Genomic DNA, 16,271 nt, shown 5'->3' with positions numbered 1-16,271 from the left:
CACAATTTTACCAACACCTGGATATATCCTGGAGGGCCATATCACACTTGCTCAAAGAAAAACGATGACTAGTACATCACATAAAGGAGATTGGAGGTATAGTAGTAGTTCTACAACCTAGAAACAAGAGATGAATAACAACCATAGGTTTTGTAACATATAACACTGTATGCAGGAAATAGTAGGAACATAGCAAAATCCACTAGACGAGATTACATTTTTTTAAATCGGAGATGCCTATATAAGAATATTTTAAATTTCCCGCTCCGTGCCAATCACCTGACGTAGAGCAAAGGAAAGTCCCTCCCACGGCCCTCTGACGCAGGGAGACTGTTAAGAGGCTTTTTCTTCCTTTTGCGAGTTACTGCCTGTGTGTGTGTATGTATATGCGGGGTGGTGGTGCATTATATTCTATTAATTAAAAAAAATCTCTCTTTCCCCCCCCCCCCCAAATCCCAATCCTCCTCTTAAAAACTCTTCCCTCATGATCTACACAAAGTAAAACAAATATTTCTGTAGTCTTTCTTCCCCCCCCTCTCCTTCCTTAAAAGAGTTGTGTGTTTTTTAAAAAAAGAAGCTAATTTTGAAACAGCCTGTCACAGCAGATACTTCCTGCAGCGAGTGAGGGCTGGTGTAGCGGTGCTGCTGCTGCTGGTGGCGGCTGCGAGTGAACTCGAGGAGGAGTTTAGTTTTTGCAAGTGAAGTTTGGCTCAGCCCCCGCCCCCGCCCCGTGGCCGCACTGCCCGGGCTGCAGGCAGCGAGCGGCTCCTCCAACTTTTTGTGTGTGTGTGGTGTGTGTGTGTGGTGGGGGGGGAGTGCGCTGCACTGCGCATGAGTGTCACCCACGGTGACTGCTAATTGTCCGTTTTTTTCTATTTTATTTTTAAAGAGGCCCGAGCGCTTGAAGATGGTGAGTGTTTTTAAAAAAAATCAAATGATCTTTTACAGTAAAGCGCGCCAGGGAGCCGACACATCCATTCCCACCCCTCACCCCCCCCCCCCCCTTTAGCTGCCGCCGCTCGGTTCGACCCGCTCGGGCCCCGCCGCTTCCACCGGTTTTGTTCTCGTACGTTTTTCGGATTGAATGGTTTCATTTTTTTCTGGGCGATGTGAACATTGCCGGGGGTTTTAAGGGGAGGGGGGCCTGAGATTATAACCACCCCCACACCGGCCTCGAGTGACACAGGCCCCTGGCTCTACCGGCGCCCAGCTCGGCCCGGCCAACACTGGGGGGGTGGTGAAAGTCGGTGGCGCCATCGCCACTCGAGGCCCGCTGCTTCAAAGGCCTACATCAGACGGATGTGTGTTGGCTTTTCGTCATTTATTTTTAAACTGAATTGCGGACGAGTTTTGTTTCGCCATGGCTGAGGGTCGGTTTCACGGGCTGGTGTCTATATTCTGTGTTATATCAACTCTGCTCTCCTCTCCCGGGTAAAGTGCCGGGGTTTCTGTGCTTTTTTTTTTATCGCTCTGTTCCTTTTTTTCCAATGCCTTTCTCGTCTAAACTGCGTCACTGCAGAGGGTTTCTTGGGGTTTACTCCGATCCTATGTATCCGCCAGATAGAAATAGCCAACTAATTTTTCTAATGGGGCTAATACTTTGTCCTTAATGTCAACGCTTGCAACAGCCACTCGTAAATTTAGTTTTTATTAATGCAGTTTTAGGTCTAGCACTGGGGAAGACTGCTCATTTTTGGTTTACTTAAGTTGAAGAGATTGTATTGGATACATTTTTATTTATGTGGCTTTTACACACCACCTTGCCTGTCACTGCTATTCTATGATGAATCATACAAGAAAAGAATCAATCAGGACTTTATCGCATTTGAACAGTGTTAATATTTTGTGGCATGTCTGACTTTGGTGAACTTGAATGCATGGTTTGCAAAAAAACACCTTTTTTGTTGAGAATGCTGAACAAGCAGGGACAAGAGTAGTTGCTCCACTCATTTGCGCTTCTGTATTTATATTGGTGCAATTTTGTACCCATATAGAGAAAAATGACTACTTGTGAGTGAAGAACAAAACTGTAGTGTAATCGAAGGTTTCAAATTCTGTTGAGCCACAAGAATAAAATGTAAGGTTTTTTAATCTCTTGACTTGTACTGTTTATCATCCCCCCCCCCCCCAAAAATCCAGAAGATTGAAAAAGTCTTATTCTTCCTGACATATATTTTGGGGGACAAGAAAAGCCTTGTGTTCCTAGAATTTTTGCGATGTTCTTGAGTCTTTGACTTATGGCATTCATAACAGTATTAATGCTTTACATGGTTTAAATACTTAATATTACTTGCTCTTTATCTTGTTCACCTATGGGTATTATTCATATATGCCGGGCATGGAATTTCTTAGTAATTACCTTTTTTAGATGCTCTCACTTCAGTGACCTCTCAATCATCCAGTCCTTGTGTTAATGTCACTGGAATATGATAATGGTTGGTGTCTGCATTGATAGCTACTGCTAGTATGCTCCTGTGAAGCGCACCTTGGGATGTTTTTGAGGACAAAGCAGTCCACTTGATCGGTACACCATCCAGCAGCTTAAACATCCACTCCTTCCACCACAAGCGTACTGTGGCTGCAGTGTGTCCTACCTACAGATGTACTGCTGCAAGTTGCCGAGGCAGCACCTTCCAAACCCGCAACCTCCTGCACTTAGAAGGGGAGCAGGTGCATGGGAATACCATCACCTCCAAGTCACACACCATCCCGACTTAGACATATATCGCTGTTCCTCCACGGATCAAAATCCGAGAACTCCCTATGTAACAGCATTGAAGGAGTACGTTCACCACAAGCACTGCAACGGTTCGAAAAGAAAGCCTTCTCGAGGACAACCAGGGATGGGCAATAAATGCCGGCTTTGCCAGCGATACCCGTATTCTGAGAATGAAAAAATATATAAATTGAAGTATTGAAACCAGTCAAAAGTGGGACTGAAATACGTGTGATACCAGCAAGCGATTTATAGGTTGTATATTCTCACCAGGTGTTCTGATGAATGTTGTAAAATACGCAAGCAATATTCTCACATATTTCTTGCTTTATATCATTAGTCTACAGGGCACTGCACTTCTCCAAAATGTACTAGTTTTTCACTACGTTAAACTTATATTTCCCATTTTTTTGGTTGTTAGAATTTAGCAATTCCAAACACTTTTTAAAACTTAGAATTTCTCCATTTTGTTACCAACATATTCCTCAAATCAGACTAGCTCAAATTTTGACTTCACAATGTCAGATCTTTATAAAACATATAAAACGATTGTAGTTTATTTTTGGATCAGTTGTGCCTAGCTTGGCGGAATATTAGAAGGCACAACTTTGCATTGTGTATGCAAGTAAGAAGTGTTTATCCTTAACATTGGTTTTTAACATTTTTCTATTTCCCAGGAAGATCCTAGTTTTTATCCTGCTCCTGAGTTAGTTGATCTCAGCCAGGTTGCAGTTTGGGTTCTACAATTGGTTTGAGCTGCTGGGTTAGAGAGGGCAAAATGAGCCGGGGTTCCTGCTCCCGAGTGCTGTTCAGCAACCTAACCTGGAAGTCCATGTGCATGGACATTGTGCTGACACGCACTGTCAAGGTTCATATGAATAATGGCTATCTGGACAAGGTATTGGAGAACACCTGATACTTGAGAAACTATACAGCAGCAAGTAGTCAATGAAATGGGGAGGGAAGAAAATTGGTAAGGAGAAAAAAATCCAACTTTTTTTGAAGAAGTTGAGATTGGGGAAAAAAAAATGATACTTGCTTAAAGTCTTTTTGGAATTCTTTCTTTAGTAAGGAGTTATTGGATAGCCACGGCAAATTTTGTAAACTAATCCATTTTAGTTCGTATTAGTGTGTAAGCTTTTTGTAGTATGTTGGTTTTGAAAAATAAACATTAGTTTACTATCCCAGTAACTATCTTGGTGTAGACTTAGTTTTTAAAGCTATATTTTGCAGTTGCATATTGTAAAGTGTTATACTTTTGAATGTTTTTCAGTGAGATTTTGTATATGCTTTTCAATGAGAAAATGCAGAAAGAGGGATCCCACTGACTTTGTGACCTTTTCCTACCAGAAATCATGTTTCTCAACATAGTTATACAGCTATGATATTATGTGCCTCATACTGTTTGCTAAGAAAATTGTTTTTTGGAATCTTTGAACAGATTGATAGAAATCTTCCTTTGTGTGGATTTTAAAACATCATAACTTTATAGTTGACTCCATAAAACTGCAGAGAATTCAAGTGGACCCAACTATATCATTCACTTCTGGAGCATAACATTTAAATAGAAAATTCTGATCCATACATAAAGGATTTCCTCATTTTGTTTTCAGCGCAGTGACTACAATTTACTTTTGAAGACTAATCACAATTGGTATCATTTTGTTGTTTCGGTTGATTTGCTGAATGGTAAGCTGTGGAACAAAGATTTTAAAATTGGCTATTTTCTTTAGCAGTTTATAGAAATTCTAATTCAAACATAACATTTCTTGACGAGCTAGTTAAAGACTTGAGATTCAGCTGTAATTAGTTGATCATTTGACCTGAGTAGGTACTGTGCCTGAATTCATTTAAACAATTGCAATTATTTCTATAGTTTCTTGTCTCCGAATTATATAATATGATAAACTACAATGTTTAATTAAAAAGTTGTAACATTTTGAAAAGTACATGTGGATTCTGTACCTCATGAGATCTAAATCCATCTGCCAGATACACTGCATCTTGGGTTTCACTCCAGAAATACATGCTGTAATGTCATTGGGATGTGCTGGATCAATCCTGTTTTTGGCATGTGGAAGCTATTTTTAGATTCTAACAGGGAGGACAAAAACACGTTGGGAAATGTCTAACGGAATGTTAGCTCATTTTGGGGTACGGGCAGTATACCTGTGGCTTCTTAGTAATTTACACAGAGCATTGGAAGATAAGTATGAGGGAGGAGATGATAAACACGAGTTTGATTTGGTCGTGCTTAAGTAAAGTTGCACTACATTATGTGTGCGTGTAGTTAGCATTTCTGTTTAACTCCATGTGTTAGATCACCTAGGTTTTTTTGTTTTAGTATTTTGTGTACTTTGGGGAAAGAGTCAAATAGTATCATTTAAGCCTTGCCTAAAATATCTAACCAACTTCAAATTTTATTAAGAGTGAAAATATTTTTAAATTTGCATACAAAAAGAATGTTCTACTAAATACTCATTGCATGTGTCCTGATAAATATGTATGTTACTTTAAAAAAAAAAGCGAGGCTTTTCAGCTTTGCTCTGCTGCTACATTGGGTCCTGGATAGAAATTCACTTTCTTCTGAACTTAATCCCATTCCTGGTGACTTTAACTTTGCTGCTGTATACTGAGACTGTATTCTTTGCTGGATTAGCTCTCTTCCACTGTGTTGTGTGCTCTTGCAGGCTCGGTCTCTGCTGAGACTTTTCACACTGTTGGGCTAGTTCTGATCTGTTCCTGCTGGTTCCCATCCTGCTCTGGATGATGCTGAATTATCTCTGCTGCTATGTTTGATTCTGTGGTTGCTGCTTCTCTTCCACTTGTTGTTGATCACCCTTTGCTGGACTAGGTGAGACTGGTTCCTTAAGCCCCTGATCGTGTGTGCTCCTTGCCACCCTACAGCTGCTCCTCGGACCAGCTCCTTCACCTGCACTGATCCCGTGGCTTCTTGGTGTTCACTGTGTGCCTCTCTTGGCATTCTCCGAAGGGCCCATCGTGGCCTCCTCACAAGCAGCAATTCTATCTTCTATTGCTAATTTTCCTGCCCAGTGCGTCCGTTGGGGGCTAATCTTGCCAACCGCTTTCGCATCTCGCTTACCCCCACCGCTGCCCTTTTGGATTCTACCTATGGATTCCACTGTGCCTCAGAATTTCCCTCCAGAATGTCCCGTTCACTCACGAGCAAGGCCATTGTCATCCACAACCTTATTGTGGATGAATGTATTGGCATCCTGGCTTGGACTGAAGCTTGGTTCAAAGATGGCAAAACCTTGTTACTTACCAAAGCCTCCCTGCCTGGCTATACTTTCTACCACCTGTATCACCCAAACTGCTGCAGGGGAAGCATGACCCTCATCACCAAGTCTCACCTTGATCTCTTTTCTGACACCCCCCCCCCCCCCCCCACAAAAAAAACCCCCACTCTGCCGTGTTTTCCTCCTTTGAGCACCACCTTATCTCACCCTGCTGCCTATACTTTAAAATCCTTGTTCTCTACTACTTCCTTCCAGCCTCATCCCAAATTTTTTCCTGAGATATTGCCGCTCCTTTCCTCCCTCTGCACGGCCTCCGCAGGTACGGTAGTGTAATGGTTATGTTCTTGGACCAGTAATCCAGACGCCTGGACCAATAATAGAGAACATGAGTTTAAATCTCACCATGGCGGCTTGAGAATTTGAATTGTTTTTTTTAAATGTCTTGAAATAAAAAGCTGGTATCTGTAAAAGTGCCCATGAAGCTATCGGGTTGTCCTAATAACCCAATGAGTTCACTAATGTCCTTTAGGGAAGGAAACCTGATGTTCTTATCCTGTATGGCTGATATGTGACTCCAGTCTCACACCAACATGGCTGACTCTTAACTGCCCTCTGAAGTAGCTAGTATGCCACTCTAGTTGTGTCAAACTGCTACTCCGGGTAGCTTGGGATGGGCAATAAATGCCGGCCTTACTAGAACGTCCACATTCCGGGAATACATTTTTTTTAATTTTTTTTTTTAATTTTTTTTTTTTTTTTTAAGTGTCAGTACTGTGAGATTTCAATCTCCAGCTCAACTCGTCTAAGGGGTACAGACTTGAGTTTATCTGATGTACAACAGGGTGAGCCATCCATTGCCAGATCTAGTTCTACTAGGCCTCTTTCTCTGGGGAAACTGCCCACTACTCTAGGATCATCCTGGACAATAAAGATAAAGCCACACTATTGACTGCCTCCTTTGAACTTCTCTCCTCTCCAACAACAAATGTGATGAGCCCTTGAACTTCTTTGTTAGCAAGATTGAGACTATCCTTTCATCCCATTCATCGCTTAACTCCTTACTCTTGGCCATTAAACCAAACCTCCCAGGCTCCAGGAGGGAGATCACCAGGGTCAGGAGGCATCAGAGCTTCCGTTTCTTTCTCTAACCCCCCTCCATCTTCGACCTAAATCTGAGTCTCTCGCTGTCATCTCATTTAATGTGCTCTTCAACCTCATCTGTACCTAGAGCATTTCTACTACTGCCGTCTCTTCGCACCCCTGGACCTTGGGAGACCCCAAGTTTCCATCCTTGGCCCCCTTCCTTATCTATATACCACCCCTCGGCAACATTATCTGCCGACAAGGAGTCCGCTTCCTTGTGTGTGCTGATGATACCCAGCTCTACCTTTTCACCAGCCCTCTGGAGTCTGCCACTGCCTCTCTGCCGTCGGACTGCTTATTTGACATCCGGCCTTGGATGAGCCACGAAACATTGGAAAGTCCCAAGTAATTTGGCCGTACCATTGCCTGTCATATCCTGCACCAGGTCTTGCTCTTCCGCCACCCTGTCCTTGCTGACCTACATTGGCTGCTGGTCCCCTATACCTCAAATTTAAAATTCTCATCCTCCAAGGGGGTCTCGCCACTCTTTATTTTGTAACCCTCTCTGAACCCCTCCATCTTTCCACCTCCCTTTTCTTCTTTAAGACCTCTTTAAAACCACTTCTTTCACCAAGCTTTTAGTCAGTGTGTCTAATATCTCTCTCGTTGGCTCAATGTCCTTTTTATAAAACTTTACATCTGTGACCTTTACATTAAAGGCGTTAATAAATGCAAGTTTTTTTTTTGCATTTTGTTCGGTTGACGGCAAAGTGCTGTCAAAGCAGCAGATCGTTTTACAGAAATTTAAAAGTTGCACTCGTTTGGACACAAGTAGGTGTTGTCAGTGTTCCTTTTTAAAGGAATATTTCAATTCATAATCATTGGAGCTATAGATGTTTATTTAAACTTTTTTTAAATGATTTTATTTTGTCAGTCTATTTTTTGTAACGTAAACTAATTGTGCGTTTGTTACCCTAATGGATTTCTTTAGCATATTAAGTAGAATTGCTGTTCTGCTGTGTAGAACCTGTGTACTTAATCTGGAGTAGCTGATACATCCATATGGTATTTTGCAGATGTGTAGATTGAGCACTTAGCAGCTGTGTGTTCCCATTCACCTACAATCTGTCACCATTTCCCATATGGCACACTGACATTTGGTGCTGTGCTGTAAGTTTTCTATAACTTTTTCTTCCAGTTGACATAGATGAGGTGAAAGGTGGGATTTGCTGCATTAGGAAACTGTTCTATTCCATAATTCTTGAGATGTCTACATTTCGGTTTAGAAACAAAGTAGCCTCAAATTAACACTTTTATAAAAAAAAAGCGAATCACTGTACATTACTGAATGCTTATTTCCCCCCAGTCGGCTTCCTCTGGCTAGGTTAACGGTGGTCTGAGTTGAAGATTTCCTCGTATTATCAGTGTTCATCTATGATCTGCTGATGGGCATGATTTGAGCAGGCTGAATTAGTTAGCTTATTCTCTGAGTTCTAATGGAACAATATTTGGGCAGTATTTCGTTTAATGGTCTAACTTAAACCAATTAAAGAAAGTGAATTAATCTGCGACCCTTGAACTTTCACTGTTTCGCTGTTCTAGGAAGATAAACCCACAAGTATATGAGCTACTGTAGCATCCTTTTTGTATGATTTTAATGGTTAGACTTTTAAATGCTTATAATTTACAGATATGATACAAGTGACCAACACTAGATAGATGCTAAATTTAGTGAAGAACGAGACAATGTGTAATAATGTTGGACCATACCTGGCGCCAATGTTCCCTCTAATTTTTATGTTTGGTACGCGGTCCCTTTAAATTTGCCGCACGGTATTTTTTTCCAGCGGAACAGCTGGTGAGCGGGACCTCCCGATCGCTGTGCGGCCACGTGCCCGCGCAGCTTGGGGAACGTTGCTCGGTGCATCAGTTATGCAGGATTTTTACAGTGGGCACCTGTATATAAAAGGCTGATGGCCTGTTTAAAAAATAAAACTCTCAAATGTTGGGTGGATCATCCTTTTTTGCAGTGGCATTTGTTATGGGACTTGATTGTGTGTGTATAACTTGAAAGTAATCAATGCATTAGCTAAGAGCTAACAACTTGTTCCTTTGTTCTGTGCAGAACAAGCTGAAGTCCTCACAGAAGGATAAAGTGCGGCAGTTTATGGTCTTCACACAGTCCAGTGAGAAAACTGCAGTATGTTGTTTATCGCAGAATGACTGGAAGTTAGATGTTGCTACAGACAATTTTTTTCAAAATCCAGAACTTTATGTTCGTGAAAGTCTGAAAGGTTCATTGGATAGAAAGAGATTAGAACAGCTATACCATAGATACCGAGGTAAGTGCAGTTTTTGTCCTTGTTAAGCATAAATTAAGTTTATTTAAATGTAGGGCTTACTTCTTTCAAAGCTTCTATGAACAGCTTTGACCTGTATTATAAGAACATAAGAAATAGGAGCGGGAGTAGGCCCTTCGCGCCTGCTCCGCCATTTACTAAGATTGTGGCTGATCTTCTACCTCAGCTCCACCTTCCTGCGTGATCCCCAAATCCCTTGGTTCCCTTAGTATCCAAAATTCTATTGATCTCTGTCTTGAATATACTCAACAACTGAGCATCCACAGCTCTCTGGGGTGAGAATTCCAAAGATTCACAACCCTTCTTTGAGTGAAGAGATTTCTCCTCATCTCAGTCTTAAATGGCCGACCCCTTATTCTGAGACTGTGAGCCCTAGTTCTGGACTCCCCAGCCAGGGGAAACATCCTCCCAGCATCGACCCTGTCAAGCCCCTTAAGAATTTTATACGTTTCAATGAGGTCACCTCTCATTCTTCTAAACTGCTCAATCTCTCCTTGTTGACTCTGACTTTCTAAGTGCCCTGTTACCATGTCCCTAATAATAGATTCTAACATTTTCCCTACTACTGATGTCAGACTAACTGGTCTATAGTTCCCCAGGAAATGTGATTTCAGAGTGAAATAAAGCATCACTCACGATGGAACCCCTAAATCTTTTTTTTGGGGGAGGAATTTGCGTATTGCAGAAAAAAATTATGCGATTTGCACATGCACGAGAAAATCATTGAATCCCGGCCCACCCACCCTCCCCGAGGCCCTTGGCTTTCTTTCCATCATTCCCCCCCCCCCCCCCCCCCCCCGGGGCATGTCTGCCACAGCCTGCTGGAAACAGGAGGAGACAGATTAGGGATAATGTGCAGGTACTCTTAATTGGCAGGATGTGACTCGTGTTGGGGCCTTAACTATTCACAGTATTTATTAACGACTTGGATGATGGCATAGAAAGCCGCATATCCAAATTTGCCAATGACACAAAGATAGGTGGCACTGTAGGCATTGTCGATAAAAGCATAACATTACAAAGGGATATTGATAGATTAAGTGAATGGGCAAAACTGTGGCAAATGGATTTTGATGTAGGCAAATGTGAGGTCATCCACTTTGGACCTAAAAAGGATAGAACAGGGTATTTTCTAAATGGTGAAAGGCTAAAAACCGTGGAGGTCGAAAGAGACTTGGGGGTCCAGGTACATGGATCATTAAAATGTCATCAACGGGTACAGACAATAATCAAAAAGGCTAATGGAATGCTGGCCTTTATATCTAGAGGACTAGAATACAAGGGAGTAGAAGTTATGCTGCAGCTGTACAAAACCCTGGTTGGACCACACCTGGAGTACTGTGAGCAGTTCTGGGCACCACACCTTAGGATGGATATATTAGCCTTGGAGGGAGTGCAGCATAGGTTTACCAGAATGACACCTGGACTCCAAGGATTAAATTACGAGGAGCGATTACACAAATTAGGGTTGTATTCCCTAGAATTTAGAAGATTACGGGGTGATTTGATCGAAGCTTTCAAGCTATTAAAGGGAATAGATAGGATAGATGGAGAGAAACTATTTTCGCTGGTTGGGGAGTCTCGGACTAGGGGTAATAGTCTAAAAATTAGAGCCAGACCTTCAGGAGTGAAATTAGGAAACACTTCTACATACAAAGGGTGGTAGAAGTTTGGAACACTCTTCCGCAAATGGTAATTGATACTATATCAATTAATTTTAAATCTGAGATTGATAGATTTTTGTTAATCAAAGGTATTAAGGGATATGGGCCAAAGGAGGGCATATGGAGTTAGGTCGCAGATCAGCCATGATCTCATTGAATGGCGGAACAGGCCTGAGGGGCTAAATGGCCTACTCCTGTTCCTATGTTCCGCGGCCCCACAACCGGCAGTGTTTCGAGTGCGGGCAGCGCGGCCTGATCTACAGCGACATCATTGTCGGCAGCTTTGTCTGCACATCGTGCTCGGGCATCCTGTGAGGACTGCGGGGAGAGGGTGCAGTGCGCTGTTGCCGCGTTACTCAATCCCAGTTGCTGAGCACTACAGTCGTCCCTTGGCCATTTGGGTTAACACGAGTTAGATAAGTGCTCAATAACTGGAAACAGCAGCCACTCGGTCAACACGTGATTCAGAGTGATAGGTTAAGGTTTAGCGCGAGACCCTTGTTCTGACTCCTGTCAGTGTTCAGTAACTGGCGGCCCCTCCGATTTATTGGCTTTAATCTTTGGCTGAGATCAGCATTTCTGTCGTTGTCACCATAGAAGCTGCCATCACAGAAGGAGTCCATTCAGCCCATCCTGTAAGTGCCAGCTCCTTTCTAGAGCAAGGGACACCAGGGTTTACACAAAGGATTGAGAGGTTGTGGAATGTGACATTTAAGGATAGGTGGTTGAAGAAAAAGGGGATAAAGCCAATAATGAGCTTTATAAACCAACTGTCAATCTATTGGTTTTTTGAAAAAAAAAAGCAACTCCTGATTTCTATACCAAATCTCATGATTTTTAAGAGTTTGTCTCCTGATTTGTGAGGCAGGTGATACTAGTTTCTTGTTTTCTCTCTAACTCCTTTCTAGAATAGCGGGGTTACGTTTGCTACCTTCCAATCCGTGGGGACCGTTCTAGAATCTAGAATTCTGGAAGATCAATACTTTACCTTTAAGATCTTTATGGGCACATTGAAAGTAAATGTCCAGTTCTTCTGTACAGCCCTTGTAGTCCTTGAGTGCACTCCTAAAGGGTCACTATTTTGCAAAGAAAGAATTGATTGGACTAGTTGTTTTAGGCACTCCAGTGCCATAGTACATTGGGCTGATTTCACTGGAGTTATGGATCATAGATTTTTAAAAAAAAATTCGGTCATGGGATGTGGGCATCGCTGGCAAGGCCAGCATTTATTGCCCATCCCTAATTGCCCTTGAGAAGGTGGTGGTGAACGGCTGCAGTCCGTGTGGTGAAGGTACTCCCACAGCGCTGTTAGAGAGTTCCAGGATTTTGACCCAGCGACGACGAAGGAACAGCGATATATTTCCAAGTCAGGATGGTGTGTGACTTGGAGGTGGTGGTGTTTCCATGCGCCTGCGGCCCTTGTCCTTCTAGGTGGAAGAGGTCGCGGGTTTGGGAGGTGCTGCCGAAGAAGCCTTGGTGAGTTGTTGCAGTGCATCTTGTAGATGGTACACACTGCAGCCATGGTACGCTGGTGGTGGAGGGAGTGAATGTTTAAGGTGGTGGATGGGGTGCCAATCAAGCGGGCTACATACCGATGATTCACCAAAAATTGGCAATCATTAAAAATAGGCAAGGAAGAACAAATTGGAAGGCAAATCAATCCATGCACACTTTTAGTAACTGGCTGAAAAGGCATTGATGTGGTGCTTTGGAACAGTGGTAGCCAGGGATTTGATCCTGTATGCAGCTGCATCAGCGTACTGACATCCATATTGCCAACAGGGTCGCCAAAATTTGTTTTCCTAACATGTATAGTTATATGGGGCAGTAAGCATTAACTTTTGAGTACTTTCTGCTAAATTGCCACATAAATGATACAAAGAGATAAACTTGTGCATTTTTCTGTGTATGTCATCTGTTGGGAAGTGTGGGCCACAATCCACTGTTCTGTGCATGATTAGACTTGATGGTGGGTTCTTCACAACATGTCTACATCTAGGCTTTCTTTAACTAGCAATTCAGTTTTTCTACTGATTTATTCTACCTTTATTCCATCTCTTCACAAGGTGGTGACGTGCTGGGGTATAGTTCATGGGTGGAAGACGACCTCTGGTACCTCACTCAAATGGCTGTTCTTCATGTGCTCCTGGATAGTAAATGTTGGCGAGCTATTCGCCTGTGGGAGTGGTATTGGTTGTGCCCACTCCTGTATTTGTCTGAATTCTACACTTGTATTCTATCAAGGGTAACTACCGGATAGCAATCGGGAGCAAGAGTCCTGATTATTTATGTTTCCCCACCACTGAACCCAATTGTAGTGCCATTTTTGCTGACCTTGGTACAGTTGACAAATGGATCAAACCTGGGGACTTGCTTGAACTGTGTGACTGAGCCACAGTTTATAGTGCATTAACCCACTGTGCAATTGGGATGGGGAACTCTATATAGCACTTTTGAGGAATAAAATGGGGAAACGGGTGGGTAAAAGATGCTGATGAGTGTATCACTTTCTAACATTAGGGATTAGGTGACAATTTAACAGAATATGTTTACTATTTTAAGTACTTTTTGTTGGTGTTAGCTAGAGATCATTATCAGAAGCTGTCAAATTTTCCCAATTCAAGTACTGTGGCATTACTTATGGCTGCTGTTCCTATGAAATGTAGCATACTCCTGTAAATTCTGTAGATTTTTGTGTGTTTATGGTAGTCTGGTTTGTCTTGAATTGTCCAGGCAAAATTGGGGTATGAGTAGTTTAAATTTTAAGTTGTCACCGTAGTCTTGTTGGGCTGTTTGTAAGGTAGAGGTAACTGATGTAATACATCAATCCAGTAGAGTGCAAAGTAACAGCCTGCTCCTTTGACAGAATTAACATCAGCGTAACTTCGGATTCTATCATGTTTTCTCAGAAAATGTGCAAAAATACCTTGTATATTACAGACTTTACATATAATTCAAGAAATGCATTTGTGTTCTTCCTTGTTGCTTTAAGTTAAAGCCACACTGAAAACTTTAAAATCGAGTCAAATGTACTCCGAGTAAAAAAGCCCAGTGGAGAAAATGAATAAATGGAGAGGCAAACTTGGAGATTGACAGAAACTGTGCTTGGTCTTTTTATCTGAGAATATGTGTTTCCACTCCGCCATTCTGCCTTCTGTTGAAGGGGGATAAATTGAAAACTGCCAAGTGTTTCAAGATCATGAGTAGAAAAAGTCAGGATCATTGAAGTACAGTAGTGCTCCTTTTGTTTCTCAGTTGAGGAAAAAATATTAAGCCTGCTTCTTGCCCATTATTCTGAAATAAGCCTGTTTAGATATGAATCTAAATAAATTCTCCTGAATCAGATCAAGATTTCATTGATCATGACCTGGAGGCTTAAACTTTGTGATCTCTACGGAAGTGCCAAAACATAAGTTAATTTTGTCCCTTGATGTGCTTTCTTTCAGGAATAATTTACCAATGTCGTTTATTGAATATAGGACAGTTAAGCCTATTAATTTTATTGCAATGCACTTAAAGCATTTCAGATCACCAAATCATTTCATATTCCTTTTTATATAATCTTGGAGTAGAGACTAATGTTTGCAAACCTCTTGCTGCATTAAAATTATGTGGGACCTCAATCCTTGATGGAAGAGCTACAAATATAATGTACTTTACTAGTCTTTTGAAAGTTGTATAATCATCAAAATTTGAGTTCTAGTCTGTCAATGTTCTGCATACCTCCACTAACTGCAAATAGAATTTAAAATGTGATTGTGTCAAAAGCTTTCTGCATCTAACCTATGATTGTGGTTATGATCAACTTAATGTACTAGAATTTGATATTTTATTACCCTGCTATTTTATAACATTTCAGCATCCTTTATGCTTTTTCCTTCTTGAAATAGCTTACAGTACACCTTCCCCCTCATTTTTTGTGAAAGATGTTTTTTTTAATTAATATCTGCTCCATTGCCTGTGTTGGAGGCGGGAGGAAGACTTCTGTTGTCTGAACACTGGGTTGGTACCTCAACTCAAGTACTCTACCAGATGTTAACTGAACTTCAGAATTATAAGGAAGAAAGAACTTAAATTTATATAGTGCCTTTCGTGACCCCAGGACGTCCCAAAGCGTTTCACAGCCAGTGAATTACTTTTGAAGTATAGTCACTATTGTATCCCCTCATCATTGCTCGCCTCTTTCAATAATGGACATGCTCAAGATTTTGCTACATTCACATGGATCTGTGAGGGTTGAGAGAAATGCCCCGCATAGTAAAGTGAAAATGATAGGTTTGCAGATAATTTGAGATTCATGTTTCCTGTTGATTTCATGTAAACACATTTTAACCCACAATTATGATAGAATATTTTAACAGTATTCTATTTATCTGGAATGTCAACTCTTGTTTTGATCAAAATGGCTGATTCCACATTGTCAAGAAAAAACTGCGTTAATTTTGATTAATCAAGACATTTTCTCTCTATCTACCACTGTATGCTCAATTTTTAATCTTCGAGTGGGTGGAAACTTTTTTCCAAAATTGAGCATTTGATGGCATAATCCTATGGTGATTAAGATTTGACAATAGCTAGTTGTACACTTTTATTTCCCTTTTTTCCTGCAAGTTTTCTCCCCCTCCCCTGTTCTCCATGACGACATTGGCCTGGAATTCGCTGCAGTGCGTGTTGACACCAAATGCCATAAGTTAGTGCCTGGTGCTGCCCGATCTTCAGTGATGAATTTACGTCAAAATTTGCTGGAAAAGTAATTAAAATACAGGAAACTCTCTCTTATCCGGGACCGGCGTGGTGCCGGTTGATCAAAAAGTCCGGATCACAGAGAGGTATACTTACTAAGGTACGAGAGCCCTGCACATGGCAGCAGATCCAGGCGTCCCTGTTGCATGGCAACAGGTGCAGGAACCCCAGTTACACGGCCACGGATCCAGGAACCCCGGTTACATGGCCACTAATATGAAGTAAAACTTACCTGAACCTACTCCTGAATTTTGCCGGTTGAGAGATTTCCGGTTATTTAGGTGCCGGTAAAGAGTGTTTCCTGTACTCCATAGCGAACATAGCAACAGCTCCGGAGCCAATGGATCGTTAAGAATTTATTCTGCTTGTTGATTTTTGTGGGACTTTCAACCTAATTTATTTGTTTAAATCAGGCAGCAAATTACTAAAAGATATAAACGGGAAT

At 41.7% G+C, this 16,271-nt stretch overlaps 1 protein-coding gene across 2 annotated transcripts in view; it reads left to right on the top strand.

The window, feature by feature from the left end:
* Positions 1–462: 462 nt before the first annotated feature.
* Positions 463–16,271, top strand: part of dcun1d1 (DCN1, defective in cullin neddylation 1, domain containing 1 (S. cerevisiae)) — a 53,751-nt gene continuing 37,942 nt past the window's right edge. Inside the window, exons 1-2 of one of the 2 annotated variants that reach the window (XM_085990143.1) lie at positions 463–910; positions 9,185–9,401. In XM_085990143.1, the coding sequence (XP_085846269.1) occupies positions 908–910; positions 9,185–9,401 (220 nt within the window). In that variant the 5' untranslated portion in view covers positions 463–907. Of the gene's footprint in view, positions 911–1,042; positions 1,067–9,184; positions 9,402–16,271 lie in introns of those variants that run through there. The other variant, XM_085990144.1, reaches the window with a different exon arrangement.

This window comes from Somniosus microcephalus, chromosome 6, assembly GCF_052327205.1.
Source record: "Somniosus microcephalus isolate GS21.2 chromosome 6, FLI_Smic_1.0, whole genome shotgun sequence".
Lineage (NCBI taxonomy): Eukaryota > Metazoa > Chordata > Chondrichthyes > Squaliformes > Somniosidae > Somniosus > Somniosus microcephalus.
Note: the sequence above shows the minus strand (reverse complement) of the source record. Positions and strands in the feature narration are given on the sequence as shown.